A 21,429-nucleotide genomic window follows, 5' to 3' on the forward strand; every position below is an offset into this window, starting at 1 on the left:
CTCCCACCTTCCTTTTAATTACGCAGCTCTTTACAAGCTTCGTTTTTTAGTAAAGATTTTTTCAAAAACAAAAATGGGACAGATTGGACTTGGGGGCAGGGAAGGCCGCGTTTTAAAATTACCTCTTGCTACAACCAGTGGCCCTTTTGGGGTGTGAAATATCTTTTGCGGGCAATGAAAAACAGTCACCGATAGCATAAGGGGGCGTAGCTTCCAATGTGTTTTAGAACAGGCCTGGTTCTTTTACAAATATGGACCTACTGTCCAATGGAGATCACATCCCTAATTATATCAGACTCCATTGCAATAAAGGTTAGCAGAAACCTTCGACCTTTCTAAATCTCATCCTTGTTTCCCAGCTACTCCAGTTGGACTGCTGGTTCTTTGTTTGCATTTGTGTTCTGAGTAGCCCTTTAACACATCAGTCTTATGGACTGCTGGGCCTCCCTGTGCAAAAGTAATTTAAGCTCCTAACCTTTTTATTCTGTTGTACCCACGTATAAATTTATTGATGCATTTACTTAACGTACAGTCCAGGTTTCCTGCTTAAGACTCAAGGCAGTTTACAAAATTAATAGCAATACAATAAGAACAGTATGCTGAAACACTATTAAGAAATGGGGTTGCCATCCTCCAAGGCTCCTGGAGTTCTCCCAGACTTACAATTGACCTCTAGACTACAGAGATCAGTTCCCCCGGAGAAAAGGCAGCTTTGAAGGCTGGACTATTGGCATCACATTTCTGCTGAGCTTCCACCCTCCCTGGGCTCCACCCCTAAATCTCTAGGAATTTCCCAACCAAGACCTAGCAACCCTAAAAAAAATGCAAAAAGCTGGGCTACAAAAATTAGAAAACAATGCAATAAAACCAGTTCCAGGTAGGATTCCAAAGTCATGTTAGTCTACTGCAATAAAAGAGAAGTCCTGTGGCACCTTAAAAATTATATCAAATTTTACAACTAACCAAAAGAAAGTATATCATATAATATGAATTTTCAATATAAATGAATATTTATTGATGTATTTGTACCCTGCATTTGTCTCCAGTAGTGTCCAAAATTGGCCTGCAACATCAGTATCCCCTCCATGTTATCCTCATCATAACCCTGTGAGGTAAGTTAGACCGGCAAGGGTCACACAGCAAGTTTTCATAGCAGAATGGGGATTCAGACTTGGGTCTCCCAGATTCTAGTCTGCCACTGTATTCACTATACTACACTGGCTCTCATAATGAATCACTTCTTCAGCAGATATTTAATATAGCATAATACAAGTCTTTTTTGGTATATACATATGTCAAATATATCAGTCTTCCCAAAAATTGTCTACCTGTTTTTCCTTTCCTAGTTTTTAAAAAATTCTCTTTACATCTGACTCCATTTTTTGTAATGCAACACATAGTGATGTGAAGACTTCCCAGCCTAGTTGTTAAAAATTATCCAGATCCTACCTGTTTCCTAAATCATTTATTGCCATTTTACATATCAGAGGTTGAGGCACTGTGCCAGGCTGTCCAGAGAATGTTTCTGCCTTGTAGTCCAGAGTGAAAGAGAAAATATTCCTGGCCATGTCCATACCAGTCATATCATGAATCAGCTCTGCAGGGAGTCAGCAATGTGGTCCCATAGCTCTTGCATGGAACAAGTTCTCATTTTCTGCAGGAACGTCTCAGGTTGTCTTTTCGTGAGGTCATAGTTGTAACAGAAGAGATGCAGGAACGTCTCAGGTTGTCTTTTCATGAGGTCATAGTTGTAACAGAAGAGATGCTCAAGAGAGAGTCCACAATTGCTTGAAGACACACAAAAATGCAAGACTATATTTCAGAACAGAACATTTCAAATAGTGCAACCAGAGCTTTGACTCATTTCTATTTTTGCAACTGGGTCCTCCAAGCGAGCAAGCATGATGCCTACCTGAGCCTTCATACTTTGTCTTGTATATCTTAAATTCAGTAGGAATTTAAGATATATGACACACAGTAAAACCTCCAATGACCCTCCTTCCCTACATGCAAAATGCCTATGTCTACATTCCTTTAAAAGCCCAAGAAAATAAAATAGCCTTGCAATGTCTTCCTGAAACAGGGCTTCCACCTCACACCCTGAGAGAACTTGTTCCATAGGATGAGAACTAAGAGGAAAACATGGTGGCCACGCAATGTGGCTGACTGTTGACAAGTGGCTGCTGTAATGTCTGGCTTGGTTCAAAGATGGAAAAAACATGGGCTCTGCTTGATGCCAGATTATCCAGTTTAAGCAGGGAACAGCCAGTAGATGGCAGTCTGAGGCATCCAAAGTCAGCACACAGGGACATGTGGGAGGAGATGGTCCTTTAGATATGGGGGTCCTACATGCCAATAAAGGCTATCTGATGATGATATGGGGGTCCTACCTTCAGCTGATGGGCGCTTAGAAGGCTGGTAGTTCCGGCATTGGTAGATGACCTCCCGCAGGCCAGCAGGACAGTCTTCTCCCAAGGGTTCTTGGTAGCCTTCCTTACAAACCTGATAGATCTCCTGTGAAGTGCAACCTAAAGCACAAGAAACAGGGAGATGGATGTGCATGATAACATTTCACAAAGTCACACACAAGCACAAATATACAGCAACATTACTAGTTTTGTTAATTACTTAATTAGGAAAGTGGACCCAATTGCTGTGGCTCACTGGAATGCTTGAAATGTAGCAGGTGTTTGAAATGCAGAAAGTTCCAGGTTCAATCCCTAGCATCATCAGTTAAAAAGGACCAAGCAGTAGGTGATGTGAAAGATCTCCACCTGAGACCCTGGAGAGCTGCTGCCAGTCTGAGTGGACAATGCTGACTTTGCTGGACCAAGGGTTTGATTCAGTTGTAAGACAGTTTCGTGTGATCCTGTGCTTCTTGCCCAATAGATTATGAATACACAAACACGCAAAGGTATTTATGCTGCTTTAAAAATCCACAGCTTGCCTGAAACTTGATTTGAGAGCAAGACTAATAGCTAAGCCACCATTGGACATTGATGATACAAATGTACATAAAGCAAGATGCAAAAACCAAGATCACATTGTGGGTAAAGGACCCACAGTGCCCACGATGACAAAGTTAATGTCTGTCTCCACTCTCTGCTAATCATGAAATGTACATGGATTGTGGCTTTCTAGGCTCTAAAACAAACAGATTTTCAATGCTCATAGGCCAACAGAGAGGAAAAGCATTCTTCAGGATATATCTCATGTGTTTGAATCTTACCCCCTAACTCAGACACGGTATTTGCTTTTTGTTCACAGTGTGTATGTGATATATGATGTTACAGTTAAGGGTACAGTTTGCGTATTCTGCTCAATACACTTTGCAGTAGCTTCAGAGATTAGTGTTCCCCAATTTTAGAACTAAACATATCAGGACTGAGCAAAGAGAATTTCGTCCTGATTGCTCTCCTGGATCTGTAGCATATGCTGCTGATGCCCATGAACCGAATAATCTAATCCAGCCCACCTTTGTCTTACCTTTAAAAGGGGTCTTGCCAGTTGCAATCTCCCAAAGCACAATGCCAAAGCTGAAATAAAGTAAATAGGGATGTCACATAAGAAAAAAGTTAGAGTCCAGTGGCACCATTAAGACCCAACAAAGTTTAATTCTGGGTATAAATTTGCATGTGTATGCACACTTCTTCATCCACAGGAAGGCTTATATCAAGCAAACTGTAACAATATGTTAATTACCAATTTTAAGTTATATGCCACATTGCAGCAAAACCTACACACAGAATCAACATTTCTCAGGGAGATGGCTAGTTCAGAGAGCAGGAATCCTTGGGGCTCATGAAGCTGAGATTTTGTAGAGCAAAAGGGCAAAGATTTCCTATGGGAGATGTGTGGCTATTGCTGACCCAAATATTTTCCTTGGGTAATGTTTGGCTTATTGAGAGCTGTGAATGAGACATTAAAGTTTATGACTCTAACTACATCCAAACTGCCATGAAAGCAGACTGGGGACAAGGGAACTCTGAACACAACAATGACATGGATTGGTGGAAGCCATTTGTCCCGCGTACTTGAATAATCAAAGAATATTTTTGTAGCTGAGAGCTACAAGACTGGAAGTGGTCAAGTGGTCAAGTGGTGCTTGGGCTGCAGCCCTATAGGAATTTTACCTGTAGATTTCACTTGGCAAGTCATATATATGGTTCACTGATGTGAGGCCCTGAGGGGAGATGTAGGCCGAAGGAGACACTTCTTTCTGTTTTTTCTCCTTGTGTTTCCGTTGGAGAGACGACTCCGTTTGAGACAGTTCAAATCCTGACAGCTGGAGTTGGTGAAGGAGGAACACACACAAACACATTGTTAAGAGTCACAGTGTCAACATGCAGCTTGGGTTTAAGTATCCTGACCATGTAAGCCTTTCTCAGTTAATGCCTCAGACTGCACTGCAAAACAGTCAAGTATGAGCTGCAGGGAATGCTCTGCCTGGCAAGAGCCTTTATGTCCACGGACATTTACCATTTTCACACACAGCTCACCTCGCAGTCACAATCCTGTTCCCTCTGCAGCATCTGGTCGGATTTCCCACCATCTGCGCCGAAGTTACAGGAAGTGCCGCAGTTTTTGCATAGCAAAAGTAAACTGCTAAAACCCAGTTTACATTTGCTACGCAAAAGCCGCGGTACTTCCTGTAACTCAAGCGCAGATGGTGGGAAATCCAAAAGATGCTGCGGAGGGAACAGGATTGTGACTGCGAGGTAAGCTGTGTGCGAAAACGGTTAGTGTCTCCAAGTGAAAAGTCTACTTCCCCATTTAGAGAATTTGGGATGCCCCATTTTTCCAGTTTAATGCAAGAAACAGATTATAGGAAACAGCAAAAATGTGCCCCAAGACAAAAATCAGGTAAGCATATTATTCTTAGACGTACATAGGGAAATTTCTATAACCCCATGAACTCAATGTGAGCATGTTGACTGTGTTTGTCCCACAAAAAGAAGCACACAAAGGAAAGTAGTATCATTGAGAGTGTCATAGAAAACCATTGTGGTGTAGCGGGTAGAACGTCAGACTAGGATTTGGGAGGCCCAAGTTCAAATACCTGCTGGCTGCGCTACTGAAGCTTGCTTGGTGATGTTGGGCCAGCCACACATTCTCAGCCTAATGTACTTCGCAGGATTGTAAGAATAAAGCAGAATGTAGTCCGCTTTGTAGTCCACTTCTCCCATAAGAGAGAAAGGCAAGGCGTAAATAAAGTAAATAAATAATCATTGGACCAGTCACTGAAGGACATTCTTTCATAAATTTAAAATGGTTCTCTATGTATTCAAAGTGTATTATAACAAAATGCTAAAATCACATGTCCACATTTGATTAATGCCATGAAGCCATTTTCTAGGAAGCAACTAACTCATCAAGCATATCTGCATTACAAATTTATATCAGTTTTACCTGGCATGTTTCCCCCCCCAAAAAAAAAGAATCCAGAAGCAGGTGCTGATAATTTTCTGATAGAGATCTCTTTGCCATCACATAATTACAGTTTCCAGGATCTCGTGGAAAGGAGAATGATCCTTATTAAACTAGTTTAGTTTGCAGTGAAAGCACCAAAACAGGATCTCAGTCCAGTCATACGGCGTGTGCAGCCTCAATTTGCCTTAGGACTGTGCAGGGAAGAGGAAGGGGACTTAAACCTTCAAACCTTTCAAATGCCACGTGGTTTCACTATTCAAAGCTGGCTTCTTTACTCTCTATTAGCATTCAAAGGTGAAAAGACATATCCTTTAGAAACCTGCTCCCCCCCCCACACACACACACCTTTAAAAGCTAGCAACAGACTCGGGAACCAAACTTGAAAGAGTAAAACAGAGTGAAGTGTAAGGCCCCTCTCCTTGCCCTGCACAGTCCCAAGGCAAACAGAGGTTTCGTAATCCTGCAGTCTCCATCTTGGTCTCTTCTTTGTGAGCCTTCTAAACCTTCCCTGGGGCTAGTACGTTCAAAGATCTCACCTTAACATTGTAGCCTTCAGCAACTAGGAACTTGTTGCTGCTGATGGAGCCATGCAGCTGAGACTTGTCCCCAGTCTGATGCAACCTACAATCAATAAAAGACAACAGAGGCATTTTATTTCACTTGCGTGCAAGACCCTTTTCCACATTAAGATTGAGACTGATTTTCTTGTATGGCTTCTCCACTACCAAGATTGCTCTCAAAACCATTTATTGACTCTCCCTTGCATCTAGGTGGTCTGTAGTACGGTACCTGTATAAGCCAATAGCAGCGTGAAGTGCCATCTGAATGCGAATCTTCCAGGATAAATCTGGTTCTTTCTTCAACACATCCCGCAGGGTCCCTTTCTCACAATATTCAGTGACAATGGAGAATTCAGGGCTTGGACCTGGTGGAGAAAGACACTCAATGAATAGCTACAGTCTCTGGTTTTCCTTTCTACACTTGCTTTCAAGTCAGAATTCGGAAGCTGACAGGTTTCGGCTTTTGCACACATACCCACACTCTCCCCAAATCACATGTACATAGGCTTGCCAATCCCCAGGTCCCAGCAGGGGTTCTCCTGCTTTCCCAGGCTTCTTCCCGTTCCCAGTCAGCTGGCTGGTGGGGAAAGTTCCGCCACCATGTGCCTTTCCACCTCTGGAGGCTTCAGACTCCCCTTGGAAAGGCTTCAGACTCCACTTGGAAAGGCTTCCTCTTGGGATGGTATATCTGTGTCTTTCAGCATAGCATCTGATGACTCTCCTCAAAATGCTCTCCCAAGTTTCAGAAAGATTGGACTAGAGGGTTCAATTCTATGAGCCCCCAAAGAAGGTGCCCCTATCCTTCATTATTTCTAATGTAGGGAAGACATTTAAAAGGTGTGTGGTTCCTTTAAATGTGATGGCCAGAATTCCATTTGGAGTTCGCTTGTCACAACTTTGTTTATGGTTCCACCCCCAAAGTCCCCAGATATTTCTTGAATTGGACTTGGCAACCCTACATGTACACCCAAAAAGCAAAAGGCCTTACCGCTCTCATCTATGCAGATGCCATACATACGAAGAATGTGAGGGGACTCAAATCTCTTCATGGCTTTGATCTCCTTTCTGAAGAGATCTCTCACTTTCCTGTAGGGAGCAACAGAGTGATTCATCTCTAGCGGGGGCTGAAGCCCTTTCTGCTACATCTTCCCACCCTGCCCAGCCCAAATCATGTGGGGATAGTAGCTGATTCAGATCAAGGCTGAGATGCATGAGGAGGTAGACCTGGATCCTAAGCCTTGGTTCTGCTTGCACTGTATGCCTTTTCTGCAGCAGAGATGGTCCTCCTCTGTGAAACACGTTCCTCCAGCACTAGGAAATTGTATCTCTTCACACAAGACCAGCACTATAGCACCTTGTGCCAGAGGAAAGAGTTGGATAGCCGAGGACCACCGTTGCCTCAGAGGAAGCAAGATTTAGGATCCAAGCTGTAGGCTAAACCGCCTGAGGCCTGTCCTCCTCTACATCTGTGCCCTGGAATTATTGTAACTTCATTTTGCCCCCTGAGGCAATGAAGGATGTATTGCCTAAAGAAATTATTCTCATATTACTCATCAGGGCTGCTTGTATGGAAATGACTTGGCAATAGGGTTCCCAGCTCTGTGTTGGGAAATACATGTGTTGGTATTTGAGGGATGGAGCCTAAGGAGGGTGGGGTTTGGGGAGGGGAGGAAATTCAGCAGGGTATAATGCCATAGAATCCATGCTCCAAGGCAGCCATTTTCTCCAGGGGAAGTAATCTCTGTCACCTGGAGATCAGTTGTAATCCCAGGAGATCTCCAGCCAACACCTTGAGGTTGAAAACCCAATGAGAAACCGTGACAAAATAACGAATACAATTGTTAATTCATTTACAAATGCTTAAATATAAACCTTCAAAGCACTGATTATCATTATCCAATTCAAGAATTAATATAACAGGTAAGTACATGCGAATCATTTACAAAACGCATCTAAGCACACACTTTATTAGAACAAATTGCTTAAAGTGCTTAGTGCTACAAAGTGCTTGTAAGTCAAAGTGCCTGTGCAGATTTTTCTTCCCCAAAGGGAATATATCCGAAGATTCTCTGACGGAGCCTGGAGCCAGCAGGATGCTTGTCGCACCATTTCAACTGTCTTTATCAAAGAGGGATATCCAAATTGATCTATTTCACAATGGCTACATAAAGCAAGCATATGCATCTTAGATAGCATTTCCTTAAAAATACAAAATTCATATTAGCAATTAATACAAACAACTTACCACTATTAGCAAAGACTGAAGCTAATACAAGCACGCAGTATCATTCCTAAGGCATATTACCGCAATGCACATCAAACCTCACACAATATTTAAAAGTACGGCACCCCAAGGTTTTCAACACACCTGTTTTTAACCAAAACCAGGAAAACTACGCAAACACTTACTACGAAAATTGCAAGCAGATTATTATAAATAACACGAGAAATCTATGCAATTATTTAACCCTTTCGGGGCCAGTGATTTTAACTGGGAGCTCCAAAAAGTTTCCTCCTGCTGCAAACACTTCTTGACAGCATCATCAATATGGCCAGAATATTTAAACAGTACAATGAATCTCATGTCATCAATGCTATGATTCATCTCTGAACAGTGACTAGTTAATGGAACTTCAAGATTTTTCATTCTCCCCCGAGAACAGTGTTCCGCCACCCATGTTCTAATGCGGCGGGTAGTGTTACCCAAGTAAATCCGATTACATCTGCACAAAATTGCATATACCACATGAGAAGAGTTACAATTACTGAAATGTGGTAATTTATATTGTATATCAGTATTAGGTGGTGAAAATTTTTTTGTCTGGATTGCCATCGGGCACATAGTGCAGTTCCCGCATCGATAATGTCCCAAAGGGCCACCAGATGGCGCTAAAGGCTTTGTCAAGTCAGAATGAATAGGAACATCTTTAAAGGATTGCATTCTACAGAAGCCCACAAACGGCAGTTCCTCACAGCCCGGCACTTCCGATAGGAGATGCCAATGTTTAATTATTATTCTTTTAATTGCAAATGCATGAGGAGTATAATCAATAGCACAAGAAATACGCTGATATTGTGGTTTGTTTTTTCATTGTAATAAAGTAGATCTCTGAACCCCCTGCACTCTACAGGACGCCTTAGCAATGACCTCAGCAGGAAACCCTCTTTGCAAAAAGCTCTCACTCATGAGATTTCTATGCTGTCTATACTCTGTTTCAGATGCTGAATTTCTTTTTAATTTTAAAAACTGTGAAAACGGCAAATTTGCTTTCAAATGATACGGGTGAAAAGAAGAAAAATGCAAATACGACCCCCTGTCTGTGTCTTTAGAAAAAGGTTTTATGGCTATTTTATCCTCGAAATCTCGGTAGAACGTAAGGTTTAAAAAAGACACGCACTTAGAATGTGCTTTGACAGAAAATGTAATAGTTGGATGAATATTATTAAGCCACTCCACAAACGGTTCAAAATTTGTCCTGTCTCTCAAAATAAAAAAAAAAAGATCATCAATATAATGGTAGTAAATCAAAATGTCAGCAAAAAATAAGTTAACTTGGGGATGGCTGATAAATTCTTTCTCCAGCTTTACCACAAACAAATTGGCCACACTGGGAGCCATGCTACTTCCCATGGAAACGCCCCTAATTTAATAATAAAAATTCTTTTGAAAACGAAAATAATTTTTTTCAAATACAATGTCTACCAATTGTAACAAAAAGGAAGTGGGAGGATCATGACATGCCCTATTATTAAGCACAGGCTCTATTACCATCTGAGCCTCTTCTAAGGGAATGTTGGTATACAGGGAAGTAATATCCAGCGTACAAAGAACAGTATTCGCTGGCACAATTTTCCCTTCCACCTTGGTGATAAAATCTCCACTGACATTTATATGTGAAGGTATATTTAATACAAAAGGTTGCAAAAAGAAATAAATAAATTTGGAAGGTGATTCCAGCAGTGAATTAGATCCTGATACTATAGGTCTGCCCGGGGGAGGAAATCCGGGCTAATGGATCTTAGGTAAAGAATATAGCACCGGAACTCGAGGATTTTTGTTTAGTAAAAAAGCCTTAGTTTTAGTGTCTAGCCAACAAAAAACTTCTGTCTCCGTAAGGGTCACATCTATAATTCTAGTAATGTGATCAGTTGTGATATACAATATAAATTACCACATTTCAGTAATTGTAACTCTTCTAATGTGGTATACGCAATTTTGTGCAGATGTAATCGGATTTACTTGGATAAAACTACCCACTCCATTAGAACACGGGTGAGAATGAAAAATCTTGAAGCTCCGTTAACTAATCACTATTTAGAGATAAATCATGGCATTGATGACATTTACCGTATTTGCCGGCGTATAAGTCGACTGGGTGTATAAGACGACCCCCCAACATTTCCATTCAAAATATAGAGTATCTTTTTGAATTCCTTGCCGGCAGGATCCAAACAGGGCGACGAGAGCAGCAGCTCCCCCGCCTGGCCGCGCGGGCAAAAGAAAGCAGCCATTGGCTTTGCGTGAGGCGCTGTCGCTAGGGAGGCAGCTCGGCGAGGCGGCTTCCGCTGGAGAAGAGCTCCAGCGGAAGCCACCTCGCCGAGCTGCCTTCCTAGCGACAGCGCCTCACGCAAAGTCAATGGCTGCTTTCTTTTGCTCTTCTCTCGCTGTAACAAAGGCGCAAGGGTCTGTTCCACAGAGGCACCGGGTTGCTTTCCCGACCTCTTCCCTCCATGCACCAGGCGTTCAGCCAGCCCGAGCACCCCCGTCTTGACCGCCACGGAGAGGTACAGGTCGGCGGCTTCCCGCCTCGCAGCCCGGGATCTGCTCTAACGCGTGGGCGGGTTTCCACGTCTCCGAGTTAGAGCCGTTCTTCAGACCTTCGGATTCCCCTTCTTCGCTCCCTCCCTCCCTCAGTCTCCGCCCTGCCTGACCCCATTCCCCCGTTTGCTGGGAAAGGGGCTGCGCTGAAGAAGCCCGGCAACACCTGTCCCTGCCTCGCTACGGCTGTTCATCTGATGGCGTCTCACCACGGATCCTAGACCTGGCTGCTGCTGCACCCGGCGTATAAGACAACTCCCCCACTTGGAGGCATGTTTTTCTGGGCAAAAAAGTCGTCTTGTACGCCGGCAAATACGGTATAATTCTAGTAATGTGATCAGTAGGATCCTACTGAACACGTTCATAGGTGTCAGTTTCTGCTAATTGATGTCTAATTTCAGTCTCATAATCTTTTAAATATTGTATAACTATTGTGCCTCCTTTAATGGCAGGCTTGATGACAATGCTATTGTCCACAGCGAGCTCTTTAAGAGCAGAGCGTTCCTCAAAAGTCATATTTTGCCAAGGACGTTTATTTGTCTTTTTCAATTTCATGATGTCTCTAAATACACCTTTTTTTAAAACCAAGGACCATAGGGTCACTGATATTTGGAACAAAACTAGAGGTGGGTTTAAAACGCCAGCCTTCCTGATCTGATGACAAGGTCCCAATTTTTTTTTTAAATTTAATTTGTCGAATCAATTTGAAAATATCTATATGGGTCTTGAAGGAGTTATACTTGGGTGTAGGTATGAAACCTAGCCCAAAATTAAGAACACGTCCCTCCATTCTAGTGAGAGGAAGGGACGATAAGTTAATAACTACGTCTTCCACTGGTTTCGCCCTGGACCTTGGTGTAAAAAATAACGATCTCTAGTTTGATCACTCAATTGGTCCTTGTAGCGGCCTCTAAAATTACCCCTATCTCTGCCAGATCTCTGGTAATTTCTAGACGGGCCTTGCTCCTCCCCAGAGGACGAGCCTGATTCATCTGCCTCTGATGTATCAACAACTGAAAAAGAGCATACAGGGTGGACCCATGAAACTTTCTTTTTATTAGTTGCAGGAATACTGGACCACCAGCTGTAAATATTTCCCGCAGCATAGTCTTTTAAATCCCTATTCAATTTTTTTATTTTAATATCCATGGTCTTAATTTCAAAATCATGCACTGTGGCATTAATGGAATCAAATTTCTTTTTGAGAACATCTTCAGAGTAGCTAGCTTTAAAGCTGTCCTCCATATTAGAAATATCTTCCTTAAGTTTAATCACTTCTAATTTGGACCACTCTATCAGTAATAGCATCAAATCAATTGAAAATTTGTTTAATATAGCCACCCATTTTGTTTTAAATTTTTCACTAGATGTAAACATGGCAGGAGGTTTATTGATGTGAAGTCCCCTAGATATCTTGCTAGTACGACAATACTCTGTAAGAGAGGAAACATGTAATTGCAAACATACAGCTTTCTTTATTGTAACAGCTTGAGGCTGGCAGCCCTACTTGGCAACGATGCAGAACACTGCACCAGGTTGCCAGACTGATGTTGTCAGTGCACTTGTGGAAAAGTCCACATACCAGGTGATTATTTAGAGGTCTGCCTACATTTCAGAGGACTTTAACACTTGGGACTTTTGTAACTGGAGACCGTTCTGTCATGTCACTCATGGCCAGCTCTGCAATGAGGTGACATGAGGGGGCAGTGAAAATGTTTGTTCCTTCAGGTGACAAGAAGATCAGAGAAATCAAAACCTGCCCCTGGCAGAATGAATAGCTTAGAAATAAATATTTTTGCAGTACTCTTCCCCTAGATCTTTGAAGCTATTGGAAAGAAAAGGATGTGGGAGATTGGAATGAGGTGCTACTTTCTCCTGGTTGAGTGGGTTACCTAGTAAGAAGATGGCTCCCCCTTTCTTTCTAGTAGTAGGGCATGAGACAAATCAGTTCTTCACCCCCTTCACAGAACCACTCACTGTGTGCTGATCATAGGGTTTTTGAAGACCTTGATGGCCACAGGGAACTTGTGATACTCTCCTTTGTAAAGCATGTGGCTTTCAGACTCCTTCAAAAGGGTCCACTTAGTGAGGAGCCTTTTCTCTATTTCGATAGTTTCCACATCTGTGGAAGTTCTTGGCCCTGAAAAGGGAGGAAAAGGAAGGACATTAGAACATATAAGTAAATTGTTAGCCGCCCTGACTGTTGTTCGCTGCCCTGAGCCCATTTGGGGAGGGCGGGATATAATTGCAATCAATCAATACTGAATGAATAAATGAATGAATGAAGTGGCCACACGGATGACAATATCTTCTAGAAGCACCAGTGAGAAAACATTAATCTGACAGTCTGTTCCAATTTTGCAGAGAGTGCTATGGAGTACACATCTCAGCCATATCACGTATCTGAGTGTATGTCCACACACCAGTTTCCAAGGACATTTGGTTCTCTAAATAAGTTCCCGGAAGTTAAGCAGGAAACCAGATAACTAACGTCTATTCCCCTTTCAAATGGAATTAGGGCTCAATTTGGGCTGTTGGCTCAGACTGTCAAACCTATTTCCAATTATTTGGAATAAGCAAAATCACGCTAACATTTAAAAGGCTGTCTAAGCATTTGCACTTCCCCCACTAACAAACTGAGCATACTGAAAGTTAAGGCTGGAGAAGACCACCCAGGGTCCAGGCAGACTCCATCTCCAGTACCTCTCAGTTTCTTTAGAAACTAAGAACTGCATAGAATCACAGAACTGTAGGTGTGGGAAACAGCAGACTTTACTCACCCCTACCCCAAAATGGAGCAATGGAGCAAGATCTGCTCTCCAAAACTGTCTGGATTATAGACCCCAAACAGACCCCAGCAGTCTAGATAGCACAAACTAGTGTAATCTCCTTAGAGCTTGGAAACTAAGAAAGGTTGGCCATAGTCAGTATTTGGATGGGAGACCATCAAGGGAGAGACTTAAGAGTGGCTGCACAGAAGAAGGCAATGGCAAATCACTTCTGCTCATCTCCTGCCTTGAAAGCCCCATGATAGGGTCACCCTTATAAGGTTGTGACCTGATGGCTCTCTTGATGATTGTTTAAACAGACCTCAAAACAAGCACCCGAAGGGCAGGAACTGGAAAAAGTGAAAACATCCTTTGAGGCTACAAACAAGAGAAAGCGCCTTACTTGCATCCAACTTTTGCAAAACTTCATCCAGTTTGCCCTGAATTTGTTTTACTTCACACTGGATGTTTCCCACACCATCCCTGGTTTCCTTGCTGCCTGTAGGTAAGGAATGAGGAGAAAAGGCAGTATGTTAAAGAGTGCCTGTCACCTTATGTATACAATCAAGGCTGTCTACCACAACATGATCATCAAAGGGTTGCCATCTTGAAATGAAAACCACCTTCTGTGTGAGAAAAGCCTGAAATGTGTGGGACTTTTAAAGATTTAATAAAGAGACACTTTTGAGACTCAAATACATGGCTTTTTTTTTTTAAACACAGCTTGTTCCTAAGATTGCCAACCTCCAGGTTTTACTTGGAGATCTCCTGCTATTACAATTGGTCTCCAGATGACACAGATCAGTTCCCCCGGAGAAAATGGCTGCTTTAGAGGGTGGGCTGTATGGCATGACATGACACCCTGCTGAGGTCCCTTCCGTCCCCAAACCCTGCCCTTCCCAGGGTCCACCCCCACAATCTCCTGGTATTTCCGAACCAAGACCTGACAACCCAACTCTTTCTGTCTATAAAATGCACTGACAAATTTCTGCAACTGGACTGGCTCATTTTTATCTTGTTCTTCTCCTCTGTGTTTTCCTCACAACAACCCTATAAGGTAGGTTAGGTTAGAAGAAGAGACTGGCTCAAGATCACCCAGCTAGCGTCATGGTGGGAAGGGTATTTGAAGCTGGCTCTCCCCCAGTCCTTGTCTGGCACTCTAACCTCGATGCCACACTCATTTTTCATTGGCCAGCCTGTTGCCTACCTAGGGTTGCTAGGTTTTGTTCCCTCAGGTCTCTCACCCACAGGGGTGGGAGGGAGCTTTTGGGAGTGGGGGGGGGGCAAAGCAACAGTGGATGATGTTTCTTGATGTAATGACATCACAAAGAAATGGTATCACTCTGAAATTTTGGGTAAAGCTAACAGAGCATTGTAGCATGGCACCTCCAGCATGATGGTGTCAGTCCCGCATGATGTCATCGCATCAGGGATGTCACACTGGGTTGTGGCTGGAGCCAGCAAAATCAGGGGATCCCCCACTTCCACTTGGGGACTGACAACCCTATGCCTACCCTCCACTCCCTTTCCCACCCAGCTTATCATAAAAGGCCTGAGTACTTCTGAGCATCTCTTCCAACAACACCCTGTCAGCCTCAAAGTCCTTGTTATTCTCCTGGTACAGGACGCCTTTCTGAAAACTGTCCTTGAAGGTCTGCTCCACTTGCAGCAGCAGTGACAGCCCTTCTGCAGCATCGCTGAGTTGCTCGTTCACATTTGAAAACTCTTCCAATGCTTCACTCGCTTTCAGGAATTTCTGCACCCAGTTCTGGTGGCTGTATTTCTCCAGCAGCCTCATGGCCTTCTTCAAGGTTCTCAGCAGTTTCTGCAGCACCTCTTCCAGCTGCGGGGAGACTGTTTTGGAAGGCTGAGCCTGCAAAGTCTTGATGGGCCTCATCAGAATCTGGACTCGGTCCACAAGGCGTTGGCTTTGGCACTTACAGCACTTCACCCGCTCGCACTGAGCATAAATGGCTTGTGCTACACCCAGAATATTCATCACAGTGTCCATGGCTGTAAAGGAGTACAAGACATTGTGAGCAAAGAAGATCATTAATAGGGTCTAGGGTTTCCAGATCAGGCCTGCAGAGTTTCTAAAACCATCAGCAGGTGCCACTGGACTCAAATCCAACCAGCACATTGGGTATGTCTGTCTGTGAATCACATTTTTATCCTAACCTTCCTCTAAGTCCAGGGCAGCGTACATGGTTCTCCTTTCTTTGTGTTATCCTCACAGCTGAGTCACACGAATCTGCCTTATACTGAATCAGCACTTTGGTCAGTATTGCCTACTTAGACTGGCAGCAGCTCTCCAGGGTCTCAGATTGAAGTCTTTCACATAAGAACTTAAGAGAAGCCATGTTAGATCAGGCCAATGGCCCATCCAGTCCAACACTCTGTGTCATACAGTGGCAAAAAATTTATATATATATATATACACACACACACACATACACACACACATAAATATATATAAATATATATATGTGTGTGTATATAAATATATAAATATATATATATATACACACACACACATACATACACAATCACTGTGGCTAATAGCCACTGATGGACCTCTGCTCCATATTTTTATCTAAACCCCTCTTGAAGGTGGCCATGCTTGTGGTCGCCACCACCTCCTGTGGCAGTGAATTCCACATGTTAATCACCCTTTGGGTGAAGAAGTACTTCCTTTTATCCATTTTAACCTGTCTGCTCAGCAATTTCATCGAATGACCATGAGTTCTTGTATTGTGAGAAAGGGAGAAAAGTACTTCTTTCTCTACTTTCTACATCCCATGCATTATCTTGTAAACCTCTATCATGTCACCCCGCAGCTGACGTTTCTCCAAGCTAAAGAGCCCCAAGCGTTTCAACCTTTCTTCATAGGGAAATTGTTCCAGCCCTTTAATCATTCTAGTTGCCCTTTTCTGGACTTTCTCCAATGCTATAATATCCTTTTTGAGGTGCGGCGACCAGAACTGCACACAGTACTCCAAATGAGACCGCACCATCGATTTATACAGGGGCATTATGATACTGGCTGATTTGTTTTCAATTCCCTTCCTAATAATTCCCAGCATGGCGTTGGCCTTTTTTATTGCAAATGCACACTGTCTTGACATTTTCAGTGAGTTATCTACCAAGACCCCAAGATCTCTCTCTTGGTCAGTCTCTGCCAGTTCACACCCCATCAACTTGTATTTGTAGCTGGGATTCTTGGCCCCAATGTGCATTACTTTGCACTTGGCCACATTGAACCACATCTGCCACGTTGACGCCCACTCACCCAGCCTCAACAGATCACATCACCTACTGCCTAGTCTTTTTTAACTAGAGGTATCAGGAGTTGAACGTGAGACCTTCTTCATGCCACGCAGATGCTCTGTCCTTGAACCACAGCCCCTCTGCAGGTTATACTGAAAGAGCATGATTGGCCCAAGGTCACTTAGACCGTTTTCGCACAGTCACAATCCTGTTCCCTCCGCAGCGTCTGTCGAATTGCCCACCATCTGCGCTGGAGTTACAGGAAGTGCCGCGACTTTTGCATAGCAAACGTAAACTGGGTTTTAGCGGTTTACGTTTGCTACGCAAAAGCTGCGGCACTTCCTATAACTTCGGCGCAGATGGTGGGAAATCCGACCAGACGCTGCGGAGGGAACAGGATTGTGACTGCGAGGTGAGCTATGTGTGAAAACAGTCTTACTCAGTTTCATGAAAGAGCAGGGGCTTCAACCCAGGCCTTAAAAGTCCTACTTTGACATTTTCACTACTACACTACACTGTAGTCTACACTACAAAGTTAAAGCCACAACCAATAAACTTTTCTGTACTTCTGTGAAAGGTGAATGGTTCCTGTCAGCCATTCAGCACCCACATAAAGTTACAGTTCACAAAGGTCTTTGCTAGAGGTAAGTGGGTTTCAAACAGGTTTCTGCTAGATCCTAAATCATAGAATCAGAAGGGGCCATACTGGCCATTCTAGTCTAACCCCTTGCTCAATGAAGGATCAGCCTGGAGCATCCCAGATGAGCCACTTCTTAAAGACTATCAGTGAGGGGGAGCTCACCACTTCCCTAGGTAGCTGATCCCACTCTTGAACAACTCTTACAGTAAAAATGTTTTTTCTAATATCCAGCTGGTTCCTTCCCACCCTTAATTTAAACCTATTATTGTTAGTCCCCTCCTCTGCTGCCAACAGGAACAGCTCTGTGCCCTCCTCTAAGTGACACTCCCTCAAATACTTCAAGAGAGCAATCAGGTCCCCCCACAACCTCCTCTTCTCTAGACTGAACATTCCCAGGTCCCTCAACCTTTCCTCATAGGGCTTGGTTTCCTGATCATCCTTGCTGACCTGCTCCATTCTGACTAAATCCTTCTTGAAATGAGACCTCCAGAACTGCACAAAGTACACATGAAGCTGCCTGGTACTGAGTCAGACTATTGATCTATCAGTGTCAGTATTGTCTACTTTGACTGGCAGCAAGTCATCGGGATCTTATGGGTTTGACCCAATGATTTTCACCATAGAGTTTCTAGTGATTCCTAGAGAGGCATGATGTCACTTCCAGTGAAGAAGGGTAGGGACAGGGGAATAGCGGCGCTGTGGTGGTGTGATAACACTTCCAGTACATACCTGGCCAGAAGTGATATCACATGGCTAGCAAGACATCAGTGCAATGCTCTGGGATTTGGGCAGAATTCTGTAGTGTTTTTTTTTAAGCTTTCTTCCTGCTAGCCGTCTTTAGGCTAGTAGGCAACAGCAAGGAAGTCCTGATCTCCCTAACCCCCTCCCCCTCTTTCTCTTGGCATGTATGCTGTCTTCCTCTTTTTTTAAAGCCCAGCACGTGTTAGAGGGATGGCAGAAGGGAAAAGATCTATGGGAAAGGAGGTGCTAGCTATTGATGCTTCTGCTTCTGTAAAGAGATACCCAGAGCTTACTCTGCTTCTGTAAAGAGATACCCAGAAAACCTCCAGTGGCAGGATTCCCCTTAGGCCCAATTCAAACCTACCTGGCCTGCGCTGTGCTTTCTCCTTTGTGCTGAGTGTCCGTTTGGTTTTATAGTTTCAAGAAACTCCCTCAACTTCTCTTTTCTCTGTGATTAGCCCCTCCTTCTTGCCAAGGATGACGAAGAGTCTCCTGCAAGTCAGAGCAGGCTTTCTCCACCATAGTAGCTTCCCTTTCTTACTTTCTTTTTTCACACTCCCTGTGCATCTCTCTGAGGTTGTCTAAGTCAAACACCCTCTGTACTGCATTTGACACACCCAAATGTACTGCATTTGACACACCCAAATGTACTGCATTCCTTTGGTTTCTCTGGCACTACAATACTGTGAAGAACTGTCCAAAACAATGCAGTGAATCTGCACACTGAACTTGCCAAAGTTCTAGAAGGCACTCTATCACTCTTGTGTAATCCTTTAAAAAGCAGCCCTGTGGTGCAGAGTGGTAAGCTGCATTACTGCAGTCCAAGCTCTGCTCACGACCTGAGTTTGATCTGGTGGAAGCTGGGTTCAGGTAGCTAGCTCAAGGTTGACTCAGTCTTCCATCCTTCCAAGGTTGGTTAAATGAGTACCCAGCTTTCTGAGGATAAAATGTAGATGACTGGGGAAGGCAATGGAAAACCACCCCATAAAAAGTCTGCCAAGAAAACGTCTTGATGTGATGTCACCCCATGGACCAGTAATGACTCAGTGCTTGCACAGGAGACTACCTTTACCTTTTTTAAAAAATCTTTAAAAAGTGATCCACAAAAGGGTTCCCACTGGTGCCTTGGTGCCTGACTAAAGGTTTCTTGGCTCCCTGGTGGGAGGCTTGAAGGTGGGGGCATGGAGGGCAGCATCCCAAGTGTGATGATTTTATTTCCAGGGAAAACACTGAAGTGATAGCCCATAGCTCTAGGCATTGTTGGAAGCTCAGAAGTGACATCATCATGCTCACAGCTCCTGTGAGTTTTCTTTAACCCCACCCTCGCTGCCAGAGCTGGTGGAAACCGGGAAGTGACATAATACCTCTCTAGGAACCACAGGAAACATTGCTTCTGTGTTTTCTCCAGAAGTGACATCATGCCACAGCTACAAGAGCCATTTTTTTTTTTTACTTTTATGTTTCTTCTGCCATGGCATGGCGTAGAGAAAGAGCAGCTGGCTGCAGCATATTCCCTACCCTACTGGGAGGGGGGAATGACATCCCTATGAGTTGAGCCTGTTGGCATTTTTGGAATGCCTTTCAGTCCACCTCCCAAAACAGCTGCAGTCTCCAGGGGACTGATCTCTGTAGCCTGGAGATGATTTTTAACTTTGGGGGATCTCCAGGCCCCACCTGGAGATTGGGAACCCTAATATGTGCGTCAGCAGTAGAATGGGGAGGGGCACAACTGAATGGTAGAGCACTTGCTTTAGATGCAGAAGACCCCAGAATCAGTCCAACATCTCTAATTAAAGGATTAATTAATTAAAGGTGACTCTTTCAAACAAGAGTCTATAATCCTGAGCTAAATGGGGTGTTGGCCTAATAAAAGAAGCTTCTCCTATCTCCTATCCCTGGAACAGCCATTAATCAGTTCATACCAAATGCAAGAAGGGACTGATGATCCTTTACTGCCACCCAGTGGTAAAAATCATAGTAACAACTTTGAGGAAATTGCAAACAACAAAACATGTTAAGTACACTGCTGCTTATTCACTTGTATGGAATACATGTGCTGCTTATTCACTTGTATGGATTCTGCCAAATGGTGCATTGAATCAGCAGACCTGATATCCCCATCTACTTGTCTGTGATATCACATTACCTATGCAAATGCAGCCGGGCATGTGCTGTCTGAGCGCCCCGGGGCACCTCAAACTATGCTAGCTTTTTCCTGAGCTGGGAGGCTGCAGCCACAAGCTGCCAGTGTGAATCCATCCTGTGTGTACTATGTGCCATCAAGTTGCTTCCGACTTATGGTGACCCTATAGCAACCTGCAAAGCATCCAATTATTGACCTGCAAAGCATCCAATTATTGACAGCCTTGCTCAGGTCAATAAACAAGGTCTGTAACTTCAGCTTCAGGATGGTAGCAGGCAGGCCTCAGATTCAGTGGGAGCTCACAGAAACGCAGCTCCTGAACCTTTCTGAGAGTTCCATCTGCTCCTTCTGAGAGTTCCACCTCCTTGTGCATTGAATAGTAGGTGCAGCTGCATAACAATCCCTGGATGAACTCCACCACCTATTTTTCTACAAAACGACCCCTGGTAGCAGGACTCCCAGAAGTTCTTTCCTCCAACTTCTTCAGTCCCTGCTGGCATCCTCCAAGAGCTCACAGGCTTGTTTCTGGCTGCATAGCTGCTGGGGGACGGAACGGAGGGGGACAACATTCCAGTGCCCAAGTCAGCTGGAGAGCTTCATGCTGCATCTAGCCAAATGCTTTTTCATTTATTTTACTTTTAGTGCAGTTCTGGCTGCAGCTGCTAGGGGCACATGGAAGTCTGAGCACAGTAAAAGGTACTATCTGCGAGATTTGCTTTTCTGCAAGACTGAAGCAAGCTTGCCTAACAGATCGTGCTAAGCCCGTTAACCAATCCAGCATTGAGGCAAGACAAGCTGGCACAGCTGGTGGCTGCTACAGTAATCGCGAGACTGCAGAGTCATTGTCTCTAGTTATCTATCCTTTCTCTCATCCTTTCTTTGCACCCAGCATCAGAGTTTTGCCTGCCCAACCAGAACTTGCAAAGCAGTATCTAATGCACTGCAGCAAGATAAAACAATCTTTCTCAGTCGTTTTCCTTTCTCTCCCTCTTTTCCACACTCTTCTCATTCAAACTGAAAGCCGGCTTGGTGTAGTGGTTAAGAGTGGCTGACTGTAATCA

General features: G+C 43.8%; 1 protein-coding gene across 1 annotated transcript; it reads right to left on the reverse strand.

Annotated features, from left to right (window-relative positions):
- Positions 1-1,428: 1,428 nt before the first annotated feature.
- MLKL (mixed lineage kinase domain like pseudokinase) lies at positions 1,429-15,643 on the reverse strand. Its single transcript, XM_060254033.1, is given in 11 exon segments — positions 1,429-1,671; positions 1,726-1,787; positions 2,391-2,528; positions 3,487-3,536; positions 4,134-4,285; positions 5,967-6,051; positions 6,220-6,355; positions 6,979-7,067; positions 12,775-12,949; positions 13,981-14,076; positions 15,138-15,643. Coding segments are annotated over 10 exon segments (1,467 nt in total). The 5' UTR covers positions 15,631-15,643; the 3' UTR covers positions 1,429-1,671; positions 1,726-1,734.
- Between the last annotated feature and the right edge of the window lie 5,786 nt (positions 15,644-21,429).

The sequence above is a fragment of the Heteronotia binoei genome, chromosome 14 (assembly GCF_032191835.1).
Source record: "Heteronotia binoei isolate CCM8104 ecotype False Entrance Well chromosome 14, APGP_CSIRO_Hbin_v1, whole genome shotgun sequence".
In the NCBI taxonomy this organism is placed as follows: domain Eukaryota; kingdom Metazoa; phylum Chordata; class Lepidosauria; order Squamata; family Gekkonidae; genus Heteronotia; species Heteronotia binoei.